Source organism: Ceratotherium simum, chromosome 3, assembly GCF_057802395.1.
Source record: "Ceratotherium simum simum isolate JZ-2026a chromosome 3, ASM5780239v1, whole genome shotgun sequence".
In the NCBI taxonomy this organism is placed as follows: Eukaryota; Metazoa; Chordata; class Mammalia; order Perissodactyla; family Rhinocerotidae; genus Ceratotherium; species Ceratotherium simum.
Genome location: NC_141902.1, coordinates 72,494,616 through 72,522,372, shown reverse-complemented (window position 1 = coordinate 72,522,372; position 27,757 = coordinate 72,494,616). Strand labels below are relative to the sequence as shown.

At 38.6% G+C, this 27,757-nt stretch overlaps 1 protein-coding gene across 12 annotated transcripts in view; it reads right to left on the bottom strand.

The window, feature by feature from the left end:
* The window catches only part of HERC2 (HECT and RLD domain containing E3 ubiquitin protein ligase 2), a 236,909-nt gene that overhangs the window by 112,605 nt on the left and 96,547 nt on the right, over positions 1–27,757 (bottom strand). For 11 of the 12 annotated variants that reach the window (XR_015551576.1, XM_087428800.1, XM_087428792.1 and 8 more), the window contains 18 exons: positions 26,454–26,682; positions 26,217–26,341; positions 22,602–22,780; positions 18,240–18,424; positions 16,611–16,766; positions 15,754–15,939; positions 13,013–13,183; positions 12,539–12,642; positions 11,328–11,478; positions 8,940–9,154; positions 8,522–8,654; positions 8,295–8,422; positions 8,011–8,206; positions 6,091–6,224; positions 5,359–5,532; positions 5,144–5,280; positions 4,875–5,026; positions 4,023–4,214 (listed from right to left, as the gene is read on the bottom strand). Coding sequence is in view for 11 of the 12 variants with exons in the window: in XM_087428800.1 (XP_087284926.1) it covers positions 4,023–4,214; positions 4,875–5,026; positions 5,144–5,280; positions 5,359–5,532; positions 6,091–6,224; positions 8,011–8,206; positions 8,295–8,422; positions 8,522–8,654; positions 8,940–9,154; positions 11,328–11,478; positions 12,539–12,642; positions 13,013–13,183; positions 15,754–15,939; positions 16,611–16,766; positions 18,240–18,424; positions 22,602–22,780; positions 26,217–26,341; positions 26,454–26,682 (2,947 nt within the window). In the remaining variant the exon portion in view is untranslated. The remainder of the gene's footprint in view (positions 1–4,022; positions 4,215–4,874; positions 5,027–5,143; positions 5,281–5,358; positions 5,533–6,090; positions 6,225–8,010; positions 8,207–8,294; positions 8,423–8,521; positions 8,655–8,939; positions 9,155–11,327; positions 11,479–12,538; positions 12,643–13,012; positions 13,184–15,753; positions 15,940–16,610; positions 16,767–18,239; positions 18,425–22,601; positions 22,781–26,216; positions 26,342–26,453; positions 26,683–27,757) is intronic. The other variant, XM_087428796.1, reaches the window with a different exon arrangement.

The window sequence follows — 27,757 nt, the reverse complement described above, 5'->3', positions numbered from 1 at the left end:
AGAAAGAGAAGTCAAGAATACAATCCCATTTACAATTGCAACAAAAGGAATAAAATATCTAGGAATAAATTTAACCAGGGAGGTGAAACACCTATACTCTGAAAACTATAAGACATTATTGAAAGAAACTGAAGAAAACATAAATAAATGGAAAGATATTCCATGTTCATAGATTGGAAAAATAAACATAGTTAAAATGTCCATATTACCTAGAGCAATCTACGGATACAATGCAATCCTAATCAGAATCCCAATCTTCACGGAAAAAGAACAAAGAATCCTAAAATTTATATGGAACAACAAAAGACCCCGAATAGCCAAAGCAATTTTGTGAAAAAAGAACAAAGCTAGAGGCATCACAATCCCTGACTTCAAAATATACTACAAAGCTATAGTAATCAAAACAGCATGGTACTGGCACAAAAACAGACCCAAAAATCAATGCAACAGAATTGAAAGCCCGGAATAAAACCACACATCTATGGACAGCTAATTTTCAACAAAGGATCCAAGAACAGACAATAGAGAAAGGAAAGTCTCTTCAATAAATGGTGTTGTGAAAACTGACAGCCACATGCAAAAGCATGAAAGTAGACCATTATCTTACACCATGCACAAAAACTAACTCAAAATGGATTAAAGCCTTGAAAGTAAGACATGAAACCATAAAACTCCCAGAAGAAAATACAGACAATATGCTCTTTGACATTGGTCTTAGCAGTATCTTTTTGAATACCATGTCTACTCAGGCAAGAGAAACAAAAGAAAAAATAAACAAATGGGACGACATCAGACTAAAAAGCTTCTGCAAGGCAAAGGGAACCAAGAACAAAACAAAAAGACAACCCACCAACTGGCAGAAAATATTTGCAAATCATATATCCAACAAGGGGTTAATTTCCGAAATATATGAAGAACTCATACAACTCAACAACAAACAACCCAATCAAAAACTAGGGAGAAGATATGAACACACATTTTTCCAAAGAAGATATACAGATGGCCAACAAGCACATGAAAAGATTTTCAACATCACTAATTATTAGGGAAATGCAAATCAAAACTACAATGAGATATTATCTCATACCCACCAGAAGAGCTATAATTAATAAGACAAAAAAATAAATGTTGGAGAGGATGTGGAGAAAAGGGAACTCGCATACACTGCTGGTGGGAATTCAAACTGGTGCAGCCACTATGGAAAATAGTATGGAGATTCCCCAAAATACTAAAAATAGAAATACTATATGATCCAGCTATCTCACTACTGGGTATTTATCCAAAGAACTTTAAATCAACAATACAAAGAGATTTATGCAACCCTATGTTCACTGCATTATTCACAATAGGCAAGACGTGGAAGCAACTCAAGTGCCCATCAACTGATGAATGGATAAAGATGTGATATATAAATACAATGGAATACTACTCATAAAAAAAGACAAAATCATTCCATTTGCAACAACATGCATGGACTCAGGGTATTATGTTAAGCAAAATAAGCCAGACAAAGACAAACACCGTATGATTTCACTTATATGTGGAAGATAAAGAAACACATGGATAAGGAGAGCAGATTAGTGGTTACCAGAGAGGAAGGAGGTGGTGGCAGGGCAAAAGGGGTAAAGGGGCACATATGTATGGTAAGTGATAAAAACTAGACTATTGGGAGTGAACAAGATGCGGTCTATACAGAAACTGATATGTACACCTGAAATTACACAAAGTTATAAACCAATATGACCTCAATAAAATAATTTGAAAAAAAAAAGAATAAACAAACATAAAAAAAAGAGAAGGAAATAATCAAGATTAGAGCAGAGATAAATAGAGACTAGGAAAACAACAGAAACAACAAAACCAAAAGTTTCTTTTTTGAAAAATATCAACAAAATTGACAAAGTTGTAAGTAGACTAACTAACAAAAAAAGAGAAGATGCAAATAACTGAAACCAGAAATGAAAGTGGGGACAATACTACTGATTCTACAGAAATAAAAGGGATTTTATTAGAGTACTATGAACAATTGTATACCAACAAATTAGCTAACTTAGGTGAAACGGATAAACTCCTAGAAACACACAAATTACCTGAACTGACTCAAGAAGAAACAGATAATATGAATAGACTTACAAGTAAAGAGATTGAATCAGTAATCCAAGATCTCCCAACAAAGAAAAACCAAGGACCAGATGGCTTAACTGGTGAATTCTACCAAACATTTAAAGATTCACACCAATTCTCTAACTCTTCCAAAAACAGAATAGGAGGCAACACTTCCTAACTCATTGTATGAGGCCAGCATTACCCTGATAACAATAAAACTACAAAATACTGCTCAACAAAAGAAGTTCTAAATAAATACAAAACCATCCCATGTTCATGGAATGAAAGACTTAATATTTTGGCAATACTCCCCAACACGATCTACAGATTCAACACAACCCCTAGAAAATCCCAATGGCATTCTTTTCAGAGTGGAAAAGCCAGCCCTGAAATTCACATGGAAATGCAAGGGACCAAAAATAGCCAAAATAAACTTCAGAAAGAAAAATAAATTTGGAGGACTCACTTATCAATTTCAAAACTTACCACAAAGCTACAGTGTTCAAAACAATACTGGCATAATGACAGACAAACAGACCAACAGAATAGAATTGAGGGTCTAGAAATAAACCCAAATACCTATGGTCAAATGATTTTTGACAAGGGTGTCAAGACCTTGGGAAAAGAAGAATCTTTTCAACAAACGGTTTTGGGACAACTGGATAACCAAAAGAAATAAACTGAACCCTTACCTCACACCATATTTAAAAATTATCTAAAAATGGACCAAAGACATAAATATAAGAACTAACACTATAAATCTTAAAGAAGAAAACACAGAGAAATCCTCATAACCTTGGATTTGGCAAAAATTTCTTGGATATGACACCAAAAACAGGAGCAACAAAAGAAAAACAGATAAATTGGACTTCATAAAAATTTAAAATTTCTGTGCAAAGTAAAACACAACCCACACAGTGGGAGAAAATATTTTCAAATCATGTAACTGATAACGGTCTAGTATCCAGAATATGTAAAGGACTCCTACAAATCAACAACACAAACAACCCAATTTAAAAATGGGCAAAGGATATGAATAGACATTTCTCCAAGAAAAATATACAAATGGCCAACAAGCATATTTAAAGAGGCTCAATGTCATTCGTCATTAGTGAAATGTAAATCAACCCACACTGAGATACCATTTCATACCAACTAGGGTAACCTTAATCCAAAATAAGAGGAAATAACCAGTATTGGCGAGGATGTAGAGAAACTGAAACCCTTGTCCATTGCTGGTGGGAATGTAAAATGGTACAGTGCTATGGAAAAGTTTGGCAGTTCCTCAGCAAGTTAAACATAGAATTACCATACGCCCCTGCAATTCCACTCCTAAGTATATAACAAAAAAAACTGGAAACAGGTGTTCAAACAAAAACTTGTATACAAATGTTCCTAGCAGCAGTACTCTCAATGGCAAAACGGCAGAAGAAAGCCAAATGTCCATCAATGGATGAATGGCTAAATAAGATGTAGTATATTTATACAATGAAATATTCTTTAGCCATAAAAAGGAATGATGTACTGATACATGCTAAATGAACTAAGCCAAATACAAATGGTTAAAAATTGTATGATTTTATTTATATGAAATATCCAGAATAGGCAAATCCAGAGACAGAAAGCAGACTTGTTGTTGCCAACAGGTGGGGCAGTGGGAAATCAGGAGTCACAGCTAAATGAGCAAAGGTTTGCATTTGGGGTAATGAAAAAGTTATGGAACTAGATAGTGGTGATGCTTGCACAACACTGTGGATGTGCTTAACGCCACTGAATTATAAACTTAAAGTGATTAAATGGGAAGTTGTACCTTATTTGTACTTTACCACAATTTAAAAAAAATGTTTCTTAGAGAGAGAAATCTCAAGGCAAAATCCTGACATTTTCATAAAGGATGTAGGGCGGTGCCGACCTACCAATCAGCCGAAGTGCTGTCTGTGTGAGGGCAAGGGTGCCAGAGTTCAGCAGGAGGTTCAGGTTGTTTGCGCCATGCTGCAGGGTGAGCATGCTGAGCATCACCAGGAGAAAGCGAGCTTGTGGGGTCGTCCCCAGGCTTGGTCCCGACGGATTCTCATTGGTAATGGTTTGTAGGGGGACAGGCTGGATACCTAAAGAGCATTGGCACCCATGTTAATTTCTCGTGTATGGATATAAGAACATATATGATGCAGAAAGCACTAACAATTTTTTAAAAATTCTGTTTTTCAGTTGATTTCCACAGAGTGTGGACATCCGGCAGCTCCGCATTGCTTTGCAATAATCCTACCAGTCACTCCATGTACAGCTATCTCCATTTGTCTACAAAACTTATTACTCTGCTCTTCTAAATATCTTGAGTGGCTTATTCATTTCATTTCAAACACAGCAGATATATTTCACTTCTCTTCCACAAAAATAATCCTGGCACTTCTCTGTAGATGCTCAAACTATCCAAGAAATTAAGTATTAATAAAGGATATACATTTTAGAGTAAATGGTGTGATAAATGTTAAAATGTAAAAGCTTTATATTAGCTTTATACTACAAGATTGTGCATTCTGTCAAATTTTGAAAGTTTTGTTTAGAATTTCAGAATGCTTAAAGCAGCTGAGATTATCAAACATACAAAGTTATTAAAATCTTCCCAAAAGCAAAAATCAGCATTTGCAAGTTTCTACAACACATAATTAAGAGCCAAACTATGAAATAATGCTCATGTGATCATTGACATGACTTCAATGGCAATTTTAACACAGCCTTTTAACCATCAGATTTTTTTTTTAACTCACCAAGCTCTTTAAATTTGGCATTTGCATCTATCAAAACATTTCGAATATTCTGAACAGCCCAAGCATACAGCTTTCCAAAAGTTACTTCCAGCAGCATCCGATTAAAAGGTGGGATCAAATCAACGTCCTTTAAACAATCTGTAAGGGGTTCCCTTTCAAACAAAGATAAAGAATTTTACTTAAAATGCTGCCAGACTTTTAACTTAAATAGAACAATGTTTTGTTGCCACAGCTTCCCTTAATTAAGAAAAAATGTTATAAAGTTTTACCCTATATCAATCCCCTCAGGAATAAGTCTTTGCCATCCACAGAACATAGCATACTGCACAGATGGAAGTAAGAAATTTTTGGTTGCCAGTTTTAAAATGGTATCTATCCCTTCCAGGCGAACCTCTGCTCTTTCCAACTGCAAAATATCAACGCATACAGTTAAGTGTTGGGTGTATTACCCAATGAAGAGAAGAACGTTCTTAGCAAATTTTACCTGTTTTAGTAGGCATTTTCTCATTTTTTCCACATCCACTGGCTCTTCTTTAAGGGCAAATTCAGCAATTGTACTGAGGAGTGCAGACTGTGGATAAAGACCCTGAACATTCTGCTTCAACCATTTGTATTTGTGAACACCTGTAACAGTACTCAGCAGTGGCTGCCATTTATCCTGACAAAGGAAAACCAGTTTCACCATTAGTTGACCCTATTGATATTAACATGTGCTCTGAAACAGTTACTCGAATAAAATATAAATAAATGCCAGTAGGTTTAAATTGGTAAAATATTTTAAATTTAGTAACTAATTTATGGTAAAAAGAACTGTGTCATAAAGAGGGTTATAAATGATTTTATAATCTCTATACTTATGTACTTTGGCCTGGGCTATCTTGGCATACAAAGCTAAATTAGCATTGATATTAACATCCTCAGGGACCAGGACAGTTTCTGGAGCAAAGGATATATTCAATGAATGAATGGTGAATGAATAATGATACAATGTACTACTAAAAGTAACAGGAAACACTTCTCCAGCTATGGATCTGACCAGGGCACCATAAGTCAAGTGCATTAAGCATCATGGGGGCAGAATTACCCATACTTTTAATAACCCACTATACGCTCCACCCTACAGATGCTCAAGGTCAAAGTGACAATACTTGTAGATTCCTTTGCTATGTGCTGTGTTTCTATTCAGCTAGTCTCAGAATCACAGAAAATACTTCACCTTGGGTGATTTAATTGTAATGGGTCTTCTGTCCACATTTATAGGACTGTGAGGCAAAATGCAAGCTTCTTCTAAATCACTCTCTTCATTTCCAATTTTTTCTTCATCATCAGTAGATTCTGGCTTCTTAGGAACTACGTTTAAAATCATCATTCATTATAAAAATCATTTACTTAAATATAATTTAAAATTAAGAAATATTTAAGTTTGCATGAGGGTAAAGGACATTAATACTTTATTCAAAGAAACATGTGAACATCATTGTCAACTGAAATGCTCAAACTAATAAAGTAAAAACTATCACAATTCTTCTCACATGACATCTAGTAAAAACACTTTGCCCTCCATGTCACAGACAGAAAGACAGTGAGCGCTACAATGGGGAGAAGCCCTCAAGAAGGGGAAGCCCAGAGGTCAGCAAACGTTTTCTTAAAGGACCAGATGGAGTGATTAGGTAACCAGGTAGTTTATGCTGACAACGTGACTTAGGTGATCCCTGTTTCTGCTCTGGGGACTGGAGTCTGAGTAACTGACGGCAGTCGTGCAGGCCCTGCATGTCTATGTGACTGACCCCTAATAACAACTCTGGTCTCCAAGGCTCAGGTAAGCATCCCTAGCTGACGACCCTTCACACATCACTCCTGAAAGAACTAAGCACCCTGTGCAACTCCACTGGGAGGGGAAACTAGAAGCCTGGGCCCGGTTTCCTTTGGATTTCCCTCCATGCGCTTTTCCTTGTGCTGATTTTAATCTGTATCCTTTCACAGTAATAAACCATAACTGTGAGTATACCAGCTCTTCTGAGTCCTGTGGAGCCCTACCAGCGAATCATCAAGTTTAACGGTGGTCTTGGCAACTCCTAACACTGCACCAATAATATTAATTATTTATGTTACTTAATTTTCTTAAAAAAAAAAAAAAAAAAAACAGCTTCAAACACTACACAATTAAATATATAAACCCACAATTAAGAGGTGACAATGTGGGCTCAGAATCCATGAAGGCAATGGCCGAGTGATAAGGGGAATCATTCTCTATCAAGCTGAAGTGGCTGTCTCCTGAGCCTGTGCTTCTGCCTCGAGTTTACTGGCAACCTGAATCAAAGGGCTCTCAGAAGTGTTCTGCCATGATTTCCCAACCCAGGCCATCTCTAGGATTCAGACAAATTGTTGTGGTTTAAGGGTTTTCTCAGGAACAATCAATTCAGGATGTCTTCTAAAACAAGTTAGTGTTTGATGACATTGTTCATAACGTCAATCAAAAACTCAGTAAATTAATATTAATAAGCTGGTCTGTGAATAAATCAGTTTAATTCATAAGAATATAATCAAAAATTTCTGCAGACATTTATAATCACAAGTGACCAAATTCTAAAGTATTTTATGTATTTTAACTCAAATTTTTGTTATTTAATGCAAAAAATCTTTTCCATATCCCTAGACATTGCTTCCTGAAAATATTAGTAACTCTTCTATTTCCCTTTTATAGCAATTCTCTATGTATCAGAATATTCAGTATTTCCAAAGAAAAACATTAAAACATCTTTTTATAAAAATGGCAACATTAATTTAAAGATTAAACATTCCCAAATATCTCATTCCCAGGACAAGTGATTAAAAAAACACTTCTTTTTCCCCATTAATTTAATAAAGTTCATAGTATTTACATTTTTCAGCATCAATTTACCAGTGACCAAATCATAACACACACAATCCCTAAGTTGCATCATTGTCTAATGTCTTGGAAAAATAAGCAGGATTTGTATATTTAATCATAAATACACATAACAAATATGATGGCATTTGTGGAAACACCAGATGTAATGAGCAGTAGTGAACAGCTTCACTCAAAGCACAGACTCAATGATACCAAGGGAAGGCACACACTTTGATAGCATTTTTCTACCTTTGACATTCTTACCTCTCTTTTTCCTTCGTTCTCGAATTATCTTCTGAGCTATCCTCCTCCAACGAGGCAGGGAACTTAACATTTTAAACTTGGACATTATAGAGAGGTCATTACAAACTGCAGGTCTCAGTTCATTAAAGAGGAATCTTAAACGTTCAATGACTGGAGCGCAGACTTCCTTGTAAGAACGACCCTGTTCTTGATGTGTCTACAAAGTTAAGTATGAAAGACAACTTAACAAATATTTTACCAGCAGTCTGCAAAGCACAAAATAAAGAGAATCAAAATCTATTTACCTTAATGAGTGAGCACTTTGCTTGGTAGACGACTCTACAAACATCCACCACTGATTTAGGCAACGTTCTGTGCTTTACTTGCTCAATACCAAGTGTACCTGCATGAACTAAAGATAATGCCACGTGACCTGTAAAAGACATTTAAAAGAAAGGGTGGGGTAAGAATGAATGTGCATTGCACACCAGTAGAAAGGTCAACAGTATAGCTAAAATATCGAGCTTCATACCTAAATCTTCATGTTTTAAGAGGCAACATAACAGCAAGCGGCCGACCTCTTCCACAGGATGCTCGGGAGGAAAAGTGATTGGTGTGGTCAAGTGGCACTGCCTACAGTACCTTTCTATTTGACACAGAAAGTCCTGCAACAGAAACAGCTGGAGGTTAACTTCAGAGCCACCCTAGCACATCGTCATGAACCCTAAACTACGTGCCACAGCTTCTGATGCACTTGCAATCAGCAATGCTTCTAAAACCTCACTGGCATATTGAATTGAACCAGCCTCTCACCTCAAAACTAGCCCTCCAAATAATATGTAAACAAAGTCTGTGCTAAGCTAATCAAAGAGCATAAAGGTGTTCACATGTCGAAGTCCTAAGGTAAACAGAGGGACACTGAGGCAGCAGTAGGGGAAGGCCTCGCTCACCTTCACATTGTGATCCTGGATGTTATTGTCAGCAATGGCTTGCAGGAATGCCTGGGAATGGTCGCTCAGGGCCCGTCTGTGGGAGCAGAGTCGGGACTTGCTGGCAGGAGTGCCCCCAGGAGAGCTACAGTGGTCCTCATCTTTCTCCTCGTTGTAGCTGTAGTGGATCTGGCTGGTCTGCAGGCCTCCAGAGAAGATGGACGACTGAAGCCACTCTAGAAAGTGTATATGCAAACATTAAAAAGAAACTTAAAGGCACTATTCAGAAATAAATACAGGAAAAAAAAGATAAAAAACTGAATACCTGATTTAGGAGGTGAAATTCAGCATCAGTCATATGAAAGAGTCACATCTAACATATTTACATAGACTGGCTTATAATTTCTATATTTACATGAAAACAGGTAACATTTGCTGGTTATCCAACACATTTTAAACATAGTATCAGAACTCAGTGTAATAGTTCCAGTCCAACATTTACTGGATACCTGCTCAGGCATGGAGCTGTCTGGTTCCAGATACTGTTTGAAGACTGGGGCTTTGCATTCTAACAGGGAGAGGAGTAGTAAAGCACCACTTACACAAGTAATCACTCAATTCCAGTTGGGATAACTACATGCTACCAAGTACTACAGGGGGTACACGAGTGTGCAGCAGCAAGACCGGCACTATGCAGAAGGTCTGTAAAGGATCTGCTGTGGAAGTGACAAATGAGCTGAGATCTGGATGAAAATGAAGACACTGACCATTCAGATAGGAGAACAGCATGTGTGAAGTGTTCTAGGAAGAAAAAAACACTCAGGGCAGGCCATATCTACCTAGAGCATTACTCAAGTAATAAGAATGAGAGACTACTGAACATACAACACACGATCTTTAGTAAGGGACAAATCCTTGGAGATCAGAGATCCAGTGGACTATAAAGGAGACATATGGGAGGCACAGGCAGGCCCCATGAGAACATGCCATCCATCAGTGCAAATGGGGATGCTCATTTTAAATGTAATGAAAACTGGAGGGAGATACCAAAAAATCAGTTTGTACATCATTACACATTTTTTTCAATAACTTTTGTTATCAAAATATTCCTCCAAAACCCAAGCAATCAAGTCTGGGATGTACTCAATGTTCTTTTACTGGAAATTTATATTTTAGAGCATTCAGAGGCATTCTCCAAAGTGCCACGTTAATTATTCTAAAACACAACTCTCATCATGACCCTCCCTGGCTCTCTCCATTTAAAACTCCTTCTTATCTCTCAAAGATACTGCTCTGATGGTGGCTTTTGCTGCCCTAGAATGGATTAGGCCCCCACCCACCACGGCCCACAGCACCTTCTGCTCCCCTCTACCCTGACACTTTGCTGTTCCTACCCTCTTTGCTGAGTTAAAACAAGCCTATCTTCCCCACAGTACTATAAGCCCTTGAGAAAGGGGCCAAGTCCGTCCACTTACAGGCTCTGCCGGCAGCAAAGCGCCTAGCACTCGCACCAAGGGTCTGCTCCAGAAGGCAGGCTGACCAGGCACCACAGCCATCCTTGCCCACTAGCCTTCTCCCCTGACGGTCCACATACACAAGCAGCTCAAAGCCCCTGCTTTTCTCAATGATACCCCTCACACACCAGTGTTTCTGCTCAGAAGGTTCACACATCCAGTTTGCTGGAACTCCAATTTCAGGATTGTTCCACCTCTGTGAAGCCTTTCTTCTTCTAGAAACACTTCCAAATGTCTCCATTTTATCCTCTACCACTGTGTTTCCTGACCTGCCTATAATGTCTGGCTCATCATCACGTAGGAAGCATCTGAAGGCAGAGGTGTGTCTAATTCCACACCTATTGTACCCTGAGTGCCTTGCATGGTAACTCACACAAGTAATTACTCAATAGATGCTTACTGGATGGTCGGTAGACAGATGGAGAAATGTACAAAACATGAGGAAAAATTTAAACCTGTCTTACGGGATATGGAGAAATTTTATTACTTTAGGTGATTACAAAGGTGGCCATCCCAAAATGCGTCTAATTTCAGTCTGGTAAAAACACACAAACAGAACACTATTCTCAATAGGAACAGCCAATCCACATCACGTGGATTTCTGAGCATGCAGGGAGATGAAAGCCAAGTTGAGCCCAAGTGGCAGAGGTTGTGAAAGTGAGACCATGCACAGAACCGACCTTCCTACACACTTATTAGCTTCCTCTGCTGCAACAAATTGTGAGAGCAAATGAAAGCCACTCACAGCTATTTCTAATTAACTGGTTTAGTCTCACTATTCTCATTTTTCCTCATCAACAACTGTGTTGATTCTTCCTCTCCTACTCTTAATGGCACTTTTAGCTCAACTAAAATAACCCACTAATCTGTTGGCAGAAAACAAAATTTTTCTTACTGGCGCATTCAACCTCAACCGGAGACAGCGGTGTGCTCATAGCTAAATAGGAAGCATGTAATCCGAGAAGCAGGCCCAGATTCCTCTCTGTGTCTATCAGAGGTGAAGACAGACTTCCCAGATCTGGTATGGTAACAACTTCTTGGTCAGGCTGGGAAAGATAAATTTTATCATCAGTCTGAGAAAACAGGGTTAATTAAAAACATAAAACCAAGAAGAGCAACAGCTTATATCCTTAAACAAGACGTACTGCCTAGAGGAAGAGAAACAGGTGCTCTGGGCACCCTGTTCCTACATCCTGTAATAGTGAGTTCATGCTGCTGCCAAAATAACAGAAGATATAAACCACACACACTCTACAAAGCAAACAGTAAGTGCATAGCTCTACTGGTGGAAAAACCAAAGCACAGATAAATGACTTAGCTGGAAAATTCCTTAGGGAATCAAATAGAAGTTTCCAGACTGATTGTATACAACGCTTCAAAAAATATACTGAATTGTTACAAGCATAAAGAACCCAAAAAGAAATAAAAATATGACATGACAAATATTGCTGTTAGTGAACTGCGAGCATACATATGGAGGAAATAAATTTGAATCAAAGAGCAAACCCAGTTAGAAAAGAAAGAGCTCAAATGAAAATCATTTTAAACTTTGCCAGTCACATTAGACAACTTACAAGCAAAGTTAATTTTCCCCTTCATAAAATGCTTTAAGCCCTACCCTTGTGGCATTTAATCAATTTTATTACCTCTGGATCCATACCTGAAAGCCAATCCCAAAATATAAACTCCAATGCTCATGAATATGTAGGAAAGACATATTTTTATTCTAAATAATTATTCTACTAGATAGTTTCCCCCCCCAAATATGTATTTCAAGATGGTAAGCCATTCCAAATTTCTACATAAGCTTACAATAAAATTGTAAAGATCACAGGATAACCTCTATTTTTTGTAGAACAGCGTCTGTATTTTTTACAAATTAACAATTTTTAAACTAGTTTTTCAAGAACAGCTCATCATAAATCTTCACGAGTAAATGTAAATTCATTTATGAAAAAACCTCTACAGGATCCTCATGTTTATCACTTAACGACTACCCACCTCAAAAGGCCCAGCTATCAGTACATCAGGATAAAAACCACCTATCACAGATACACAATGACGGTCTCCACTGACAGCTACCATGCACTCAGTGCACAGCCTCACCTCCAGATACTGGCCAACACAGAAGGCATGCATTGACTCTCGAGTGTCTTCAAACTGCAAAGCAGCTTCCAAAGCTACCACTGGGTCTTCCCCTACAAACTGAGCTGAAACAAAAAAAACAAAAACAAAAAGGATTGTATGACTTCAATACAATCCGCCTAGACATCCATGGTAGAAATGGTGAGCAGGAAATAGATGAGGCAGGTTACCTCCAAAGTATAATGATCTCACCCTCTCCCAGGGCTGCCTGGACTAACTCAGAACTAGGAACAAGTTCCAACAAGTGTTGAACAAAAAAATGCATAACGATGAGAAATTCTTCAAAGGTGCCTGCATTCACACATCCAAGTCAGAGACAGATCAAAATGTGCAGGGGCTGGAGCAGTACTAAATCGATCATTTAAAAGCCAAATGCTCTGCCTAAAATGACCCACGCTACAACTTTTAACCATGAAGTAAAAAGTGAGGCCTTACCGAGAATACTATTTCCTGTTAGTGACTGCGTCTGGAAGTCCTTTATGTCATACACTTTCCCATCAATCACAGTCCAGAAGCCTCCATCTTTATTGTGGTTCTCCAAGTCAGCTTTGCGTATAAGTGTCACCTCCTCATTATTTCTACAGTTCTGACCTGTAAAAAATGACTCTGTATATACAGAAACCAAAATCAATGAATCAATAGATCAATAGATAAAACGACTACAACAAATTGTGTGAAAGAACTACGAGGAGAAATAGACAAATCCACAATCATAATGGCAGATTAATATACCTCTTGCTGTAGCTAACACCACAAACAAAAATTCAGCAAGGATATAGAGTGATTTAAAAGACAAAAACACACACAATACCGCATGAGCAGCATGAATAGCAAATCTGACCACACACCAGGCAATAGAGCAAATCTCAAGAATTTCAAAGAAATGAAGTTACAGAGCACTTGTGCTAACTACAATGCAGTTAAATCAGAAATAGGTAACAAAAATAAGGATTCTTTACATATTTGAAAATTATGAAATATATTTATAAGTCACCCCAAACTCCCAGAAAAAAATTGACTTTGGAAATTAAAAAATGTGTTGAAATGAACCATAATGAAAATACTACAGATCAACACTTTGACAAACAGCTCAATGTATGGTTGAGGGCATTTATACCTTTAAATGTATATATCAGGAAAAAAAAACCCAAAAAGTACATAATTTAATAAACTTCAATAAAATTCTAGTTCATAGGGATACTAAAAAAAGAAATAGAAAACCTCATTGGTCACCTTTGGAAGCGCCAGGACACCAACTTAATATTATGAAAAACGGTTAAGGGGGGGTGGGAGGAATCAAGCTAGGATCATGTCCTTCCTGTGCAAATTGTTACCTTGTGCTAACCAAACAGCTGAGAGCAAAGTGGCTGGGGAATCTGATAGAGGACAGACTGTACATAAACTCCCTGGGCCATCTGAACAGAACTGTAGGTGGGGCCACCCAGCATCACAGGCCTGAGCCGATTACACAGGATGCACACCGGATGACCTCGGACACACTGACCCGCCCCAACTGAACCCAAATCTCATCAAGCCTATACATGCAACCACCAGGTTAGAGAAAATGCAACTGATAGAAGATGTTAGACTAGAAGAAGAGATGTAAACAGCCAAGTTCAGAAAATGTGAAATTCTCCAGAACAAACGTCCTGCTTCTTTGAAAAATAAACAGTATGACCAAAGAGAGGGAGAGGAGGGCCTGGAGATATGCTGTTAGGGGAAAGAGACTAGAAGCACATTATCAACCAACTGCAGTGTGCAGACCTTGTTCAGATCCTGATTCAAAATAACCACCAATAAAAAGGCATTTTCAGATAATCCAGAAAAATTGAACACAGACTGTGTGTTAGATAAAGGAATCACTGTTAATCTTAGACAGGATAATGATATGGTTTTATTACCAAAAAAAAAAAGTTCTTATCATTAACAGGTAAAGTGTATTAAAACGTTTTAAAGACAGAGATATGCTAGATATGCTTTAAAATAATTCAATCAATCAATAAGAACAGTATAGAACGGTTGGGGAATGTGAATACTTGTTAATCTAGGTTCATTATACTAATATCTATGTTAGAAAATTTTCATAATAAACAGATTACAAAAACATTAGTGTGCTTATTAAGCATCACTTCTCAAAAAGTTAGAAAAATATCAGATTAAACCATAAGAAAGAAGAAATAATAAAGAACAGTGTGGTACTGGCATAAAGACAGACATTTAGATCAATGGAACAGAACAGAGAGACCAGAAATAAATTCTCACATATACAGTCAAATGATTTTCAACAAGAGTACCAAGACCATTCAATTGGGAAAGGACCGTCTTCAACAAATGGTGCTGGGAAAACTGAACATCCAACTGCAAACAAATCAGGCTGGACCCTTACCTTACACCATATACAAAAATTAACTCAAAATAGACCAAAGACCCAAAGGTCACAAAACAGATGAATGAAAATTTTAGCTATATTAAAAAATAAAAAACTATGCTCAATATCTTAAGGTTATTTTCCTCAGGACAACTGTTACTTCCTGTTTTAAGCTACGTTGTAAGGATGACAGTCTACAATAGGAGAAGAAAAAGCCCACCCTGCTTGAGCTTTCCTATAAAATGAAAGTTGAACCACAACTTTAATTAATTCTATGAGTCTGGGAAGTCAGAACCATACAGAGTATGGTTACTTAGACTCATTCAAAAACGTCCAAGCTCAAAACTTTGAGAAGACAAGCTTCATTCCAACTTGGTAAGCACTACAGACAGTACCTATATGGAAGTGCTCGGCTGACTACGACAATTCCATAACTCATTAACATCAGATAACACCAATCCGTTCAGAAAGTCATCCCATATCGATGTCTGCCTCTAAAGCTGGACCATATCTAACCACCTCAACAGTACCTTCTGGAGATACCTCCCAAGAAACGGTTTCCCAGAACTTTCTAAAATAATCCATTTCAGGATACTACAACCATTACTAACAGAATAATCTTCCTTAAATATAATCCAAATCTCTTCTGATTTGGATTATCTTCATTTTTCACTTATACTAATACCAGTGAAAATGGCAAATAATTAGTATTCCTTTGTCAAGTATTCTTTCAAATAAAAAGGCAAGAATAGCTTAGACTAGGACATAACTTTCCTCAGTGAAAGTCCTCTAAGTTAAGATGCCATACCCATGATGCCGGGCCAGGCTAACTCTTCATGATCATCCCTTTCCTTTCCTGGTGCCAGGTGGTTGAATCGATCCAGATGTTCTAACAGGCCACCCAGCAGAGGGACAGCTCCAGCCTCCTGCATGAGACCAGCATTTTTACTGAGCAGAAGCACTATAGAAACGACTAGTTCTGGAAGGAGAACTCCTACATTTAAAAAGAAAGAAAAAAAAGGCATTAAAATTTAAATAAAAGCATTTATCCTATAAAACCACTTTATAAGCTTGCTCTATGTTTAAATTCTGATAAATCACAAAGAAATGCTAGTCCTTTAGCATATTTCTACAGGATTATTTTATCTTTCACTTTGAAGGAGACAAATACGGGTATCAGACAGACCTTTTGAGTTACAAGGATACTTTCCAAAAGCACTGTTCCAACACAGAAGTATTAACTGAGTCTTTTATTCAGAAAACTAAGTTTACTATCAGAAAAAAGCACTCAATAATAATGCCATACTGTCACAGAATTAATTCGAAAAATTTTTAAGCAATGTTGGAATTTATTAAAGTCCTTAAAGGGGCAATTAATTTTTATGTTGCTGAAATATTAGACAATTACCAATGACCTCATTATTGAAGTGTTAATAATGGTGGTATGACTCTAAATCACTAATTATATTTACAGTGATACAATTTCTGTACCAGGTTGCTTAACAACAGAATATCAGTAACTAAGACAAACAAAAGGAGAAAGGCAACAGCACTAGAAAACGTATGAGGTAAAGGCATGCAGGTTTAACAAGAAATGATAAATTTTAACTCTCATCAATCTCTGAAAATAAATACATGTCCATAGGTAGGAAACAAGAAAGGTACCAGTGAAGTCCCCTTCCACAATGCAGGCCACCTCTGCAAAGTGCCGCCAGCTGGTGGAAGCAATGCTGGATGCCACGGGCAGGATATCTCCAATGTGTGTGCACAAAAGGGCTGTGTACTTCTTCAGCAAGGAACCCACACCCATTAGCTCAGGACCTTGAAGAAGGATTTAGCAAATTTCATTTCCACTACTAAAATTTACTATGTGAATAAACTGAATTGCTCCACTATTCCACTCTCATCTATACACCTTTTACCTATATTAATTTTCTCAAATGGGAGCTATTAACCCTTAGTCCTTGGCTCTTTTTATATCACATAATTTGAGAAACAGTAAATTTGGTTATGTTGATTTTTATACACTGCACTACACAGTACCTAGAAACTTTGGCTATATAAATACTAAAGTCATAACTTATAGAATTTTAAAATCTTATATCCAATACACAAATGTTTTCTAAGTCCCAGTCTTAATGCTTGTAAATTATTCCCAATGAACAAAAGTTAGGATCTCATTTTTCAATCTCATAAAATCTTTAACTTTTCTTCCTACAAGGTTCTTAATAGCTTTCCAGTCTTTGTGACTTTATATCTTTGAGATGATCACCTCTTTCAGAGTATATAGTTCACCTATTTCAATCCAAAATTTTCCAACATCTACAAGTGCCTAACTCTTTTCAGGAAGTAACTAAGTTATTTTAGATTATACTAGCTATAAAAATCAGTCATGTGTTGCTTAACGACGGGGATCCATTATGAGAAATGCATCATTAGGTGATTTCGTCATTGTGCGAACCTCATACAGCATACTTACACACATCTAGATGGTATAGCCTACTACACACCTAGGCTGTCTGGTGGGACCACCGTCTTATGGGACCACCGTCGTACATGCAGTCCATCATTGACTGAAGTCTCATTATATGGCACATGACTGTATTAACAAAAGCAGCAGACCTTTCCAGTCCTGACAGAGCGAGTTACCTTATGGAGAGCCAGCCACTACCTTTGGAGCTTGTGGAAAGTGTTCTACTCCACATCACGCGCAGAGCTGAGCACTTACATATCATCCTATTTTAATCCTCATAGGCACCCTTGGGTGTTATCCCAATTCTATAGGTGAGTAATCTACAGCCCCCAGGAGACTTAGTCCCAAGTCCAGCAGCTAAGAAACCAGAGCTGTAACTAGGACCTAGTCTTCCTCCAACGATGATTCATTCCTCCCACTACACTCAGCTGGCTTCCCAGTGTGACATACAAATACTATGTCACTATTTCATTCCCACATTATGTCAGTCTCCAACAGTCTATAACTAACACGTGGAATAAGTCTGATAAATCTTCTATAAGACTAACCTAAACATAAAGGATGCTATGCTACTTCTGATGCCTAAAGAATTTAAATATTAAGACAATGAAATAAAAAATATCAATGAGTCTAGTATAGAAATATTCATCCAAAAATAAAAAATGGTTGCAAAATGAAGTCCCTAAAAATTGGTGCATTTAACAGTATAAGAACCACACATCTGGGCATGCAGAATAGGCAGATGAAGAATAAAGAATTTGGTTTCTAAATAAAGAAAACCAAAATACCCATAAGACACTTGAACATTTTAAGCAACTTACTAGAAATATCTGAGATCTGACCAGTACTTTCTCCTGGATAAAGTTTACTGATAAGTAAGCGCTGGAAACGCAGCAACAAATCCAATGAAGCAGATCTTTCCCGACTATGTTGCTCAAAGTCCAGACATGATGAAATCCGACGGGCAACGTCTTTCAATCTGGCCACGGTCTGAGAAGCAATGTTTCTAGGCAGGGGAAAGAGGGTTGCAAATTTAGACAAGTTACGTCTGTTTAAAAAAAGGGGTTAAAAAAATGACAAACTAAAATCAGAAATACAGGTCATATACCCAGGTGACCTGCAGCTGGCTTCCTTCCCCAAATGTGGGTCAGATGTATCTGCAATAAGCCAACCTCAGTCAAAACCGAGCAGAGGAGCACCGAAGACACACAAGATGTAAAGATGCCCTTTGCTTTACAAATGTAAAGCAAGCTGCATGGAATGGTCCAAAATGATAGAAAACTCCTGTCCAATCCTTTGGAAGGAAAAACAACTTGCGTGATTATTTTTTGTCCAAAGCTGCAGTTCAAACATAAATGCGACACTACTCTTAAAGACAAGATTCACTCGCATTTCTGCACCTGCCTCACAAGTCGGCCTTCAGACCTACTCAAGTAATCCCTGGGGTGGGCCATGTGGGTGTACAGGGCTCAGAGAGCACAGGAAGGAAGACAAAGTGGGTACAAATAGAACAGGTCAGGGAACGGTGCCCCAAAAACATGGCAAGGAAAAGAACAAAGGCTCCAGTTTCAACTGCAGGATCTGACTTAAGCCATGAGCCTTCAGTAAACAGGAAGAAAGGAGAAGAAATGCGAGTCCTGGAAGGTACAATTAGATGAGTAGTAATTGTTCTGGTTCCATGAGCAGAATGCAAAGAACAAGGGCAGGGAGGTCAAGAAAAGACAAGGGAGGGTAATGGACACTGTAGGTGACGGAGTACCAGGCTGCTGGGACTAGATTCTGCAATGCTGGGCCACCAAGGTTTGGAAAGGATAGTGACATCCTGTTTGTCTTTGAGGAAGGTAACTCTGATGTCAGTGTGAAGGCAGATTAGAGGGGATGGGGAACACCAGACAAGACCCTGCCACCCAGGGACAGTCTCAGTGCCAGGTGAACAAGGCCGGATCCCTGGCACTGAGAACAGAAGGAGGAAGTGGGTTAGTGGAGGAAAAGAGCCACAGTACAGCCTGGTTCTGGGGATGCTGTCAAAGCAGCTCCATCACACCAGCTTTATCCCAGCCAGGAGGCAAGGGCCAGCTGGCTAACACCTGGTACAGCCACTGAGCAGGCAAGTCTGGAACCTCTGCACAATCCCAGGCCACAGACAGGCATTCTGCTCCACTTCTGCTCCACTCCTAATGTGACAGCAGGTTTGTGTAGAACCTCTGTCAATCATATCTGCCCCCACGGTTCATTCCAGAAACTAACAGCAGTGTGAGTGAGGACAGGAGCAGGAGACATTAGGAATCCCAACCCAACTCTTCAACACCCATCCACAGAGTTGCTAAGAAAGAGCAGCAAAGAGCCCTTGGCTGGTACATGGCGCCACTCCCTGGTCACACAAAACCAAGGTGGGCACTCACTGGGTCTCGCCTCTAGTTGCCGTGCACCTTTCTGCTCCACGACCTGGTAACCCGCCCTGATAACCACACCACAATAGAAGAAAGAGGTCTAGAATCCGGGTTTTATGCTATACACGAAGGAGTAAAAGACAGTAATAAAATACAACAAAACTTTTAACTTATTTCCTTAATATAAAATTCAGAACCATAATCAAAATGTGTAATTCTGATAGAGTTCACTAATTAAAAAATCTTCATAGCTCTGTATTTTCAAATATAAAAGGTTTTCCGTGGCTCCTTGCCAGCATAAGACTAAAGAGTTACTCTGAAATCTGTTTCATGGCTTATTTTTGGCAAGCTACAATTTCTTCAACTTGTTTTCCAAGAAATGAAAGGACACGCAATGTCTCCAAAATCTGTTACATCTTCAGACTATTTTTCTTTTTTTTTTTTAAAGATTTTATTTATTTATTTTTTCCCTCCAAAGCCCCAGTAGATAGTTGTATGTCATAGCTGCACATCCTTCTAGTTGCTGTATGTGGGACTCGGCCTCAGGATGGACGGAGAAGTGGTGCCTCGGTGCGCGCCTGGGATCCAAACCCAGGCCACCAGCATCGGAGCGCGCGCACTTAACCACCAAGCGACGGGGCCGGCCCCAGACTATTTTTCAACAACTGCATCACCTAAGTCAACACATTGAGTCTCCTTCAGTCACAAACACTTAAGGTAAGAAAATCAAACGTTAAAGTCTATCCCTACAAGGGGAGGGGCACATTATCTATGCTTGTGAAAAGAGCCTGGATTATAGGCATTCTGCTAGTGAGAAAGCTGTAGATGTTTTATCTAGTTTCCAAAACTTTCACAAGGTACTATTTACTTCCATACTTCAGTTTTTGTTTTGTGTTTTTCAAACAGGTACATCTTTATTATAAACCTGCTGTGGTGCCAACTCTTCCTTGCATGCCAAAGGGATCCAAAGTAAAGAAGAAGGTTCAGGAGACGACCCGTGAGGATGGTCTAGAGAGTGTTGTCCAACAGAAACATAATGCCAGGGAGCCATGTCATTTAAAATGTTCTACCAGTCACATTAATAAAGACAAAAAGAACACGTAAAATCAGTATTAATAATGTATTTATCCCAATATATTGAAAACATTATCATTTCAACATAAAACCAATAGAAAAAGCATTAAGATATTTTATATTATTTTTTTCACACTAAGTGTTGAAAAGTCAATGTGTATTTTATACATATAGCAAATCTCAGTTCGGATAACTAAATTTTCATTAAAAATACTTGACTTGCACTTAGAGTCAAAAAATGCACAGCTGAAAAAGTAAATTCATATGACTAATTTATTCCAAACATACTTAAAAGTTTTCTAATAGCTGAATCAGGTCTAAGTTTTTACATGTGAATTTTAATTAATAAAAAATAATTCAATTAAAATAACTGATTTTGACTTAATAAAAAATAAAAACTCAGTATCTCAGCTACACTGGACACATTTCAGGTGCTCAGCAGCCAAAGGTGGCGAGTGATTGCCAGACTGAGCAGCACAGGCGCAGGCGGGTGGACAGCCAGGTCTCTCCACACCAAGGGAACAGTCTGAGCCAGCAGGAGAGCTGGCCCTCAGGAGAACAGCAACTACCACCGCCCAAGGACAGCAACTACCACCGCCCGAGGTCAGGGACCCAGCACTCGCTCTCTGTCAGAGACACCAGAGGCCGACATATCCTCCTCAGCAAAGGGTGGGGCATTCAGAACTCAGAAAAGCCCTTCACAAGATACATACTTTACAATTTAAAACTTCTGCCTAGAACTTTACCTTTCAATTACAGAGCACTCAACGTCCGTTTTCTCATCTGATCCTTAATTACCTCTGCGAAGTACACCCTGCTCCTGTTCCGACTCCCAGTCACCACTCTGGGCAGAGTGCCACCTGCCAACTCCACACAAGTAGTCACAAATAGGAACAAATCTCAAGCTCTTTCCACTACCACCAACTACAGTGAGTTAATTCACTTTATTTCAATTTGTTATATTAAAGATCAGAATGTGAGAAATATTGATCAAAGGAAATAATCTCCATCAGATTAGAAAAACAAAACAAACAGTAAAAAGGTTTTAAAATTAGCATTTACTAAAATCTACATAAGGAACTAGCTCTAAAATGTCTCCCTTAAAAGTTCCCTGTGTGCCCAGTCAATTCTGGGGTTCCTGGGAGTGGAGAGCAGGCCCCTGCCAGCACACCACTTGCACAACTCGACACACATGCAAAGCCGCCTACTCTCGGGGCTCAGCTGCCCTGAGCCAACCTTCCAAGCTCTACTTTTCTGTGTAGAAAATAAAACAAACCATGAGCCAGGTTTACACAGAGCAGTTTTGTTAAGTAGAGGGGCAACAGTTTCTCATGGTCTAACAAATGCCTTCCAGAAACCACCTTGCTTTCTTGCTCTTTCTGAGTGGCACTGAAACACTGGCTGACCTTTTTCAGCATTTGCTTCTCCATTTGCACCTACCTGCTTCCTAATGAAGACAAGAACCTTTCCCTGCATTCACTGCACACGCCAACTTTCTCTTCTATGAAAACCTATAGAACCTCCAGTTCTACCTTATCCACTCCAACCTCTCACCTATATTTCAGAGTCTGCTCTTACCCTAAAACCCATCCGAGGTAATTTTCAGAGTATTTCCTCAACAGCCAAACACATTTGGAGACCCTAGTGCTAGATCTCATTATCCTAATATAAAAACAAACAATCCTCCTATTAAAATAGAATATATATAATACTATTTACCTAAGAAGCTGTTGAATGAGCTGAACCAGAGGCAAACACTGTTTTCCAGAAGATTCATAGATTCCTGTATTAATAAGATCTTTATCCAATGGAGTCCTACTTCTATGAAATGTCGAGGCATTCACTTCCTGTTCATCAATTTCTTTTTCCTTCTGTGCTTCTTTTTTGGCTTCAATATCCTATAATTCATAAAACAGAAACTGGTTACCAGTTATCCTAACAGCAAGTGTGAAGGCACCCTGGGCTGAGCCCTGATCCCACAGCCTAGGTGTCTCAGCCTCTGTGTGCTGACTCACACACCTGGTGACACTGGCCCACACCCACCTGTCAGAAATCCTGTAGCTCAGTTGCTCAGTTTTTAAACAGACTATTCATCCTACAAATCCAATGTCCAGGCTGCCACTGCTAATGGTCTCCAGCCTCCTTCTATAAAGTCCCTAAAATCTTTACCCCTGCTACTCGCTCTCACACACACCCAATGTGATCTGCCCCATACATACAGAGTCTATCTGCTTTCTAAATATGAAACAACAACAGAATGGGAAAATATATTCCCAAGTCATATATCTGACAAGAGACATGCATCCAGAATACAGAAAGAATTCTTACAACTCAACAATTAAAAGATAACCCAATTTAAAAATAGGCAAAGGATCTTAAAGACGTATCGTAAAAGAAGATACACAAATGGCTAATAAGCACATGAAAAGATGCTAGGCATCATTAGTCATCAGGGAAATTCACATCTGCTAGGAAGGCTATAATCAAAAAGATGGACAGCAGCAAGCACTGGCAAAGATGTGGAGAAACTGGAACCCTCATACATTGCTACTGGGAATATAAAATGGTAACACCACTTAAGAAAACAGTCTGGCTGTTTACTGAAACATTAAACATAGAGTTACCATAAAATTCAACAACTCTACTCTTAGGCATATACCTATAAGAAATAAAAACATATGTCCATACAAAAACCTGTACAAGAATTTTTATAACAGCATTATTTATAATAACTTAAAAGTGGAAACAATCTAAATGTGCATCAGCTGAAGGAATAAACAAAATGTGTTATATCTACACAACAGAATATTGTTTAGCAATTTAAAAAACTGAAGTACAACATGGATGCTACAACTAGGATGAACTTTGAAAACACTATGCTAAGTGAAAGAAGTCAGACACAAAAGGCCATATACTATACAAATCCATTTATGTGAAATGTCCAGAACAAGGAAATCTTTTGAGATAGATCAGTGGTTGTCAATGGCTAAGAGAAGCGGGGAATGGGGAGTGACTGTTAAGGGGCACAGAGTTTCTTTTTGGAGTGATGAAAATGTTCTGAAATTAGATAGCGGTGATGATGGTGACACCACCTCTAAATATAAGAAAAATCACTGAATTATACACTTTAAAAGAGTGAATTATATAGTATGTGAAGTTCAATAAAGCTATTATTTAAAAACATTTTAAAAGGAGGTATCTTTTGCCAGTCAAATGCAACCAATATTCCTGAGAACCTACTATGTAGCAAGCATTGTTCTAGTAACCAAATTTACTGTGAAAAAGCAAACAAAGTTCTTTACCTCTGGGCTTTATTTTCTAATGGCAAAAGTCAGAAGAGTCTAAACATAAATTGTCTTCCCCAGTTCTGAGGGGTGTGGGGACAAAGACCCTGACTCAGTGGTGGGACTGGAACTGGGCTAACCACTCCTAAGGATAAGGCAAGCAACATGGATCAGAAAGCTTAAAAATGTGCATGCTTTTGACCCAGCAATTTCATTTCTGGAACTTTTTCCTAATAATCATTCTTATACTCAATGACTTATTATCTACAAGAATGTAATTAAGAATTATTTATAGTAGTAAAGATATCTAAAACCTAAATGGTCAACAACAGAAGGTTGTTTAAAAAAAAAGAATGAAGTGATTCCCTTTCCATATGAAAGACTTCCCCAAAGCAAATGGACAGAGCACTTGAACATTCATCAGAGAAAACATAGCAACCTGAGGAGTGAAAAAGATCCAACTCAACAGATCATTGAGATCAATTCTGGCACCATACTCAATATCATGAGTAAATATCTGCATTTTTAAAAGTATGGAAGACTATACACCAAAAATATTAACAATGGTTACTCCTAAATGATGAGTTTTTTTGATTATGCCTTTCTATAGCTTCAAAACATTTTTGTTTTGAAATAAATGGCCTTTTGGCTATTCTTTAGGCACCTTAATTATTACTGTAGAGATCACAATCTGCATATCTCTGCAGCCACCCCCCTCTGCCCCCGCAGGTCCCTCTCTTCAGCAGTAAACACAGAATAAACATCTGTTAACTAAATTAACAGCTTGTAAAAATACTGCTTGGATCATGTCAAGGTTACTTGCCTGGCCCACAGGGGAACAGCAAACCTGCCACTCACTAGTCATGACACTTAGCAAATCACTAAACTTCTGTGGTACTTATGTCCACATCTATAAAATGGAATTTTAAAACAATTTTTTCCACTCAACACGGTTGACAAGGTTAAAAGAAAAAAACAAAGTAAAGTATACAGGACAGTCCCCAGAAACTAATAGGTACATAAGGAATGGTGGTTGCTACTAACACTGTTACACAGACGATTTCTTCTAATGTTTTTCAATTTAATCAAAGTATTTAAGTATGTTTTCAAAGATATTTTTAATACATTCACTTCATCTAATTTTATCAGTGTAAGTTTTTCAATCAAAAACTATAACAATGAAAGCAACAAAAGAAGCTATGAATGGCCAATAAGCACATGCAAATGCCAATTATAACCACATTCCCCAAGAACAGCAAAAGTTAAACAGATTGACAAGCATCATGTTGGTGAGGTCCAGAAAGAGCTAGAAGCCTCATGCAGGCTGGTTCAAATGTAAATGGCACAGTCACTTCAGGAAACTGTAAACACACACTTATTCCAGGACCCAGCAAATTCTAATTCAAAGTATTTACCCAAGAAAAAAACACGTGTTCACTAAAGGATTTGTACACAGCATGATCAAAGCAGCTTTCGAGTCAAAAACAATCAAATGTCTGTCAACAGGAGAATGGATAGACAAATAATCATACCATGGAATACTCCTCAACAGTGAAAACATAGTAATGATACATGCAACATAGATGATCTGAAAATCCTTATCAAGGCAAAATAAAAAAGACACAAAAGAGTACATACTACATGATTCTATTTATGTGACATTTAGAACAGGCAAAAGTAAATTAGTCTGAGGCAGGCAGGGGAATGTCCTAACTTCAAGTGCAAAGGGACACAAAGGCACTTTCTGGGGTGATGGAAATGATTTCTAAGATGATTGGGGTATTGGTCAAATTCATTTAAATTGACACTTAAAGTAGGTGCATTTTATCATATTTAATACCTCAATAAACTTTTTAAAACTCTTAAGATAAAAAAGTTTTAATTACAGGAAATATTTTGATGTTACTAAAAGTTTTATGCTTCAGTTTTTCAACAATTCTGGCAAAAAGTTGTTATTTTTTCACGAGTATGAGCATGGTGTTTCAATCTCAGCTCACTGCCAGGTAAAAATCACCTCTGCAGGCTCACTCACACACTCCTAGGGCCATACCTGGATTTCTGCAGTAATGGCTGCATTTAAGGCTGACTCTAAGCCTCCATCAGCCATCAAGCTGCCCACCAGAAGATCAATCATGAATCGACGACCTGGACTTATGTTAACTTCGTTGCCTGAAACTGGAAAAGGGAAAGTGTTTTTGTCAATGTGAGGTAAGTGCCATCCTCTCCCGGCACCCTCTCCTGCGCCCAGCCCCCTACCCCCTCACCCCTGCTCCTCCCCTAAGCCCACCTGCACAGGGCAAGAGAGCAGAGAGTGCCCGGGCCCGCTCCTCAGCAGTGGGCAGCAGCATGGACCACCCACTCTGCAGCACAGCCTGGGCGGCTGCCTGCACAGTACTCAGCACGCCCGCACTGCTGGCCAGGGCCACCACGGTCTGCTTCAGGCTGTTGAGGAGGACGCTGCCCAGACCTAAACCAAGGAATTCTGGGTCAACCTGGTGACTAATGGCAGCATGCAACTGAAAGGAGAAGAACAATTTTCACTTAGAAGCCCTAAAAACAAGTGAATTTCAATTCTTACTAAAGATTAAATAATACCTCAAATTGAGTTTTATTCAAATAATAAAGGAAAAACTTCCAGTATATGTATTTTTTTAAACTGGACTAAAGAAATTTTAGCCATAGTTGTAGAGAGTCCATAGTCAGGTATTTTATAAGAGGAATACTTTAAACCCAACTATAAATATACATGTACATAAATATGTACATGGAAAAGGTCAAGATCAACAGAGAGGTTAAATCATGTGGAAGTAGCAACCTCTACCCCACCCTCAACCATCTGCATCAAACACAAAGAAATAGTGAATATAACAGACCCCCAAAAATATTAAAATATTATATAGCCAAGCTGAGAGTACATAAGGAAACTCCTCAAGGGCCAAACCAGAACTCACACAGCAGGAGCCAAGAGGTTCTGGGGTCTGAGAACAGATCAAAGCCTTGGAGCTTGAGACCCAAACTGCCCACAAGATCCCAATGAACCTGAGCTTCCTGTAGAAGGCTGGGAGTCACTCAAGATCACCTGCCTGTCAGCCAGCCAGGGCCTGAGGGCACCACACTGCCCACTCAAGGCTTTGTGTAGAAAAAGACCCCACAGGAAATCAGAGACCCAGCCTACACTGTGAGCAGACGTGAAATCAAATTTATACCCACCATCTAAGTATAGATATCACAAGTCAAACACCAAAACTCATCTAGAGCCTGAGAAACTCATGGAACCTCGGAGATACAAATACAAAGCTGCCTTCTGTGGACATCTCCATAGCCAAGGTCAAAGGGGTACCCGTAGCAAACCCTCCCCTGAAGGCGGCCTCACAGTAAGAAAGGACAAGCCACACTAGGTCACCACGACAGAGAGTCACAGAGTAAGAGGCAAAATGCACGCCCCAAGAGATGGCAGCAATAAAAAAATTGGAATGAATCCATAAAATAAGTAAATGGTCTTAGAGCTCAAAGAAGGAACAGAACCCAGAAGATGAGAGTATAATGAGTAAAACGAAAGCCTTGGAAAGAACCCAAATATAAATTCTAAAA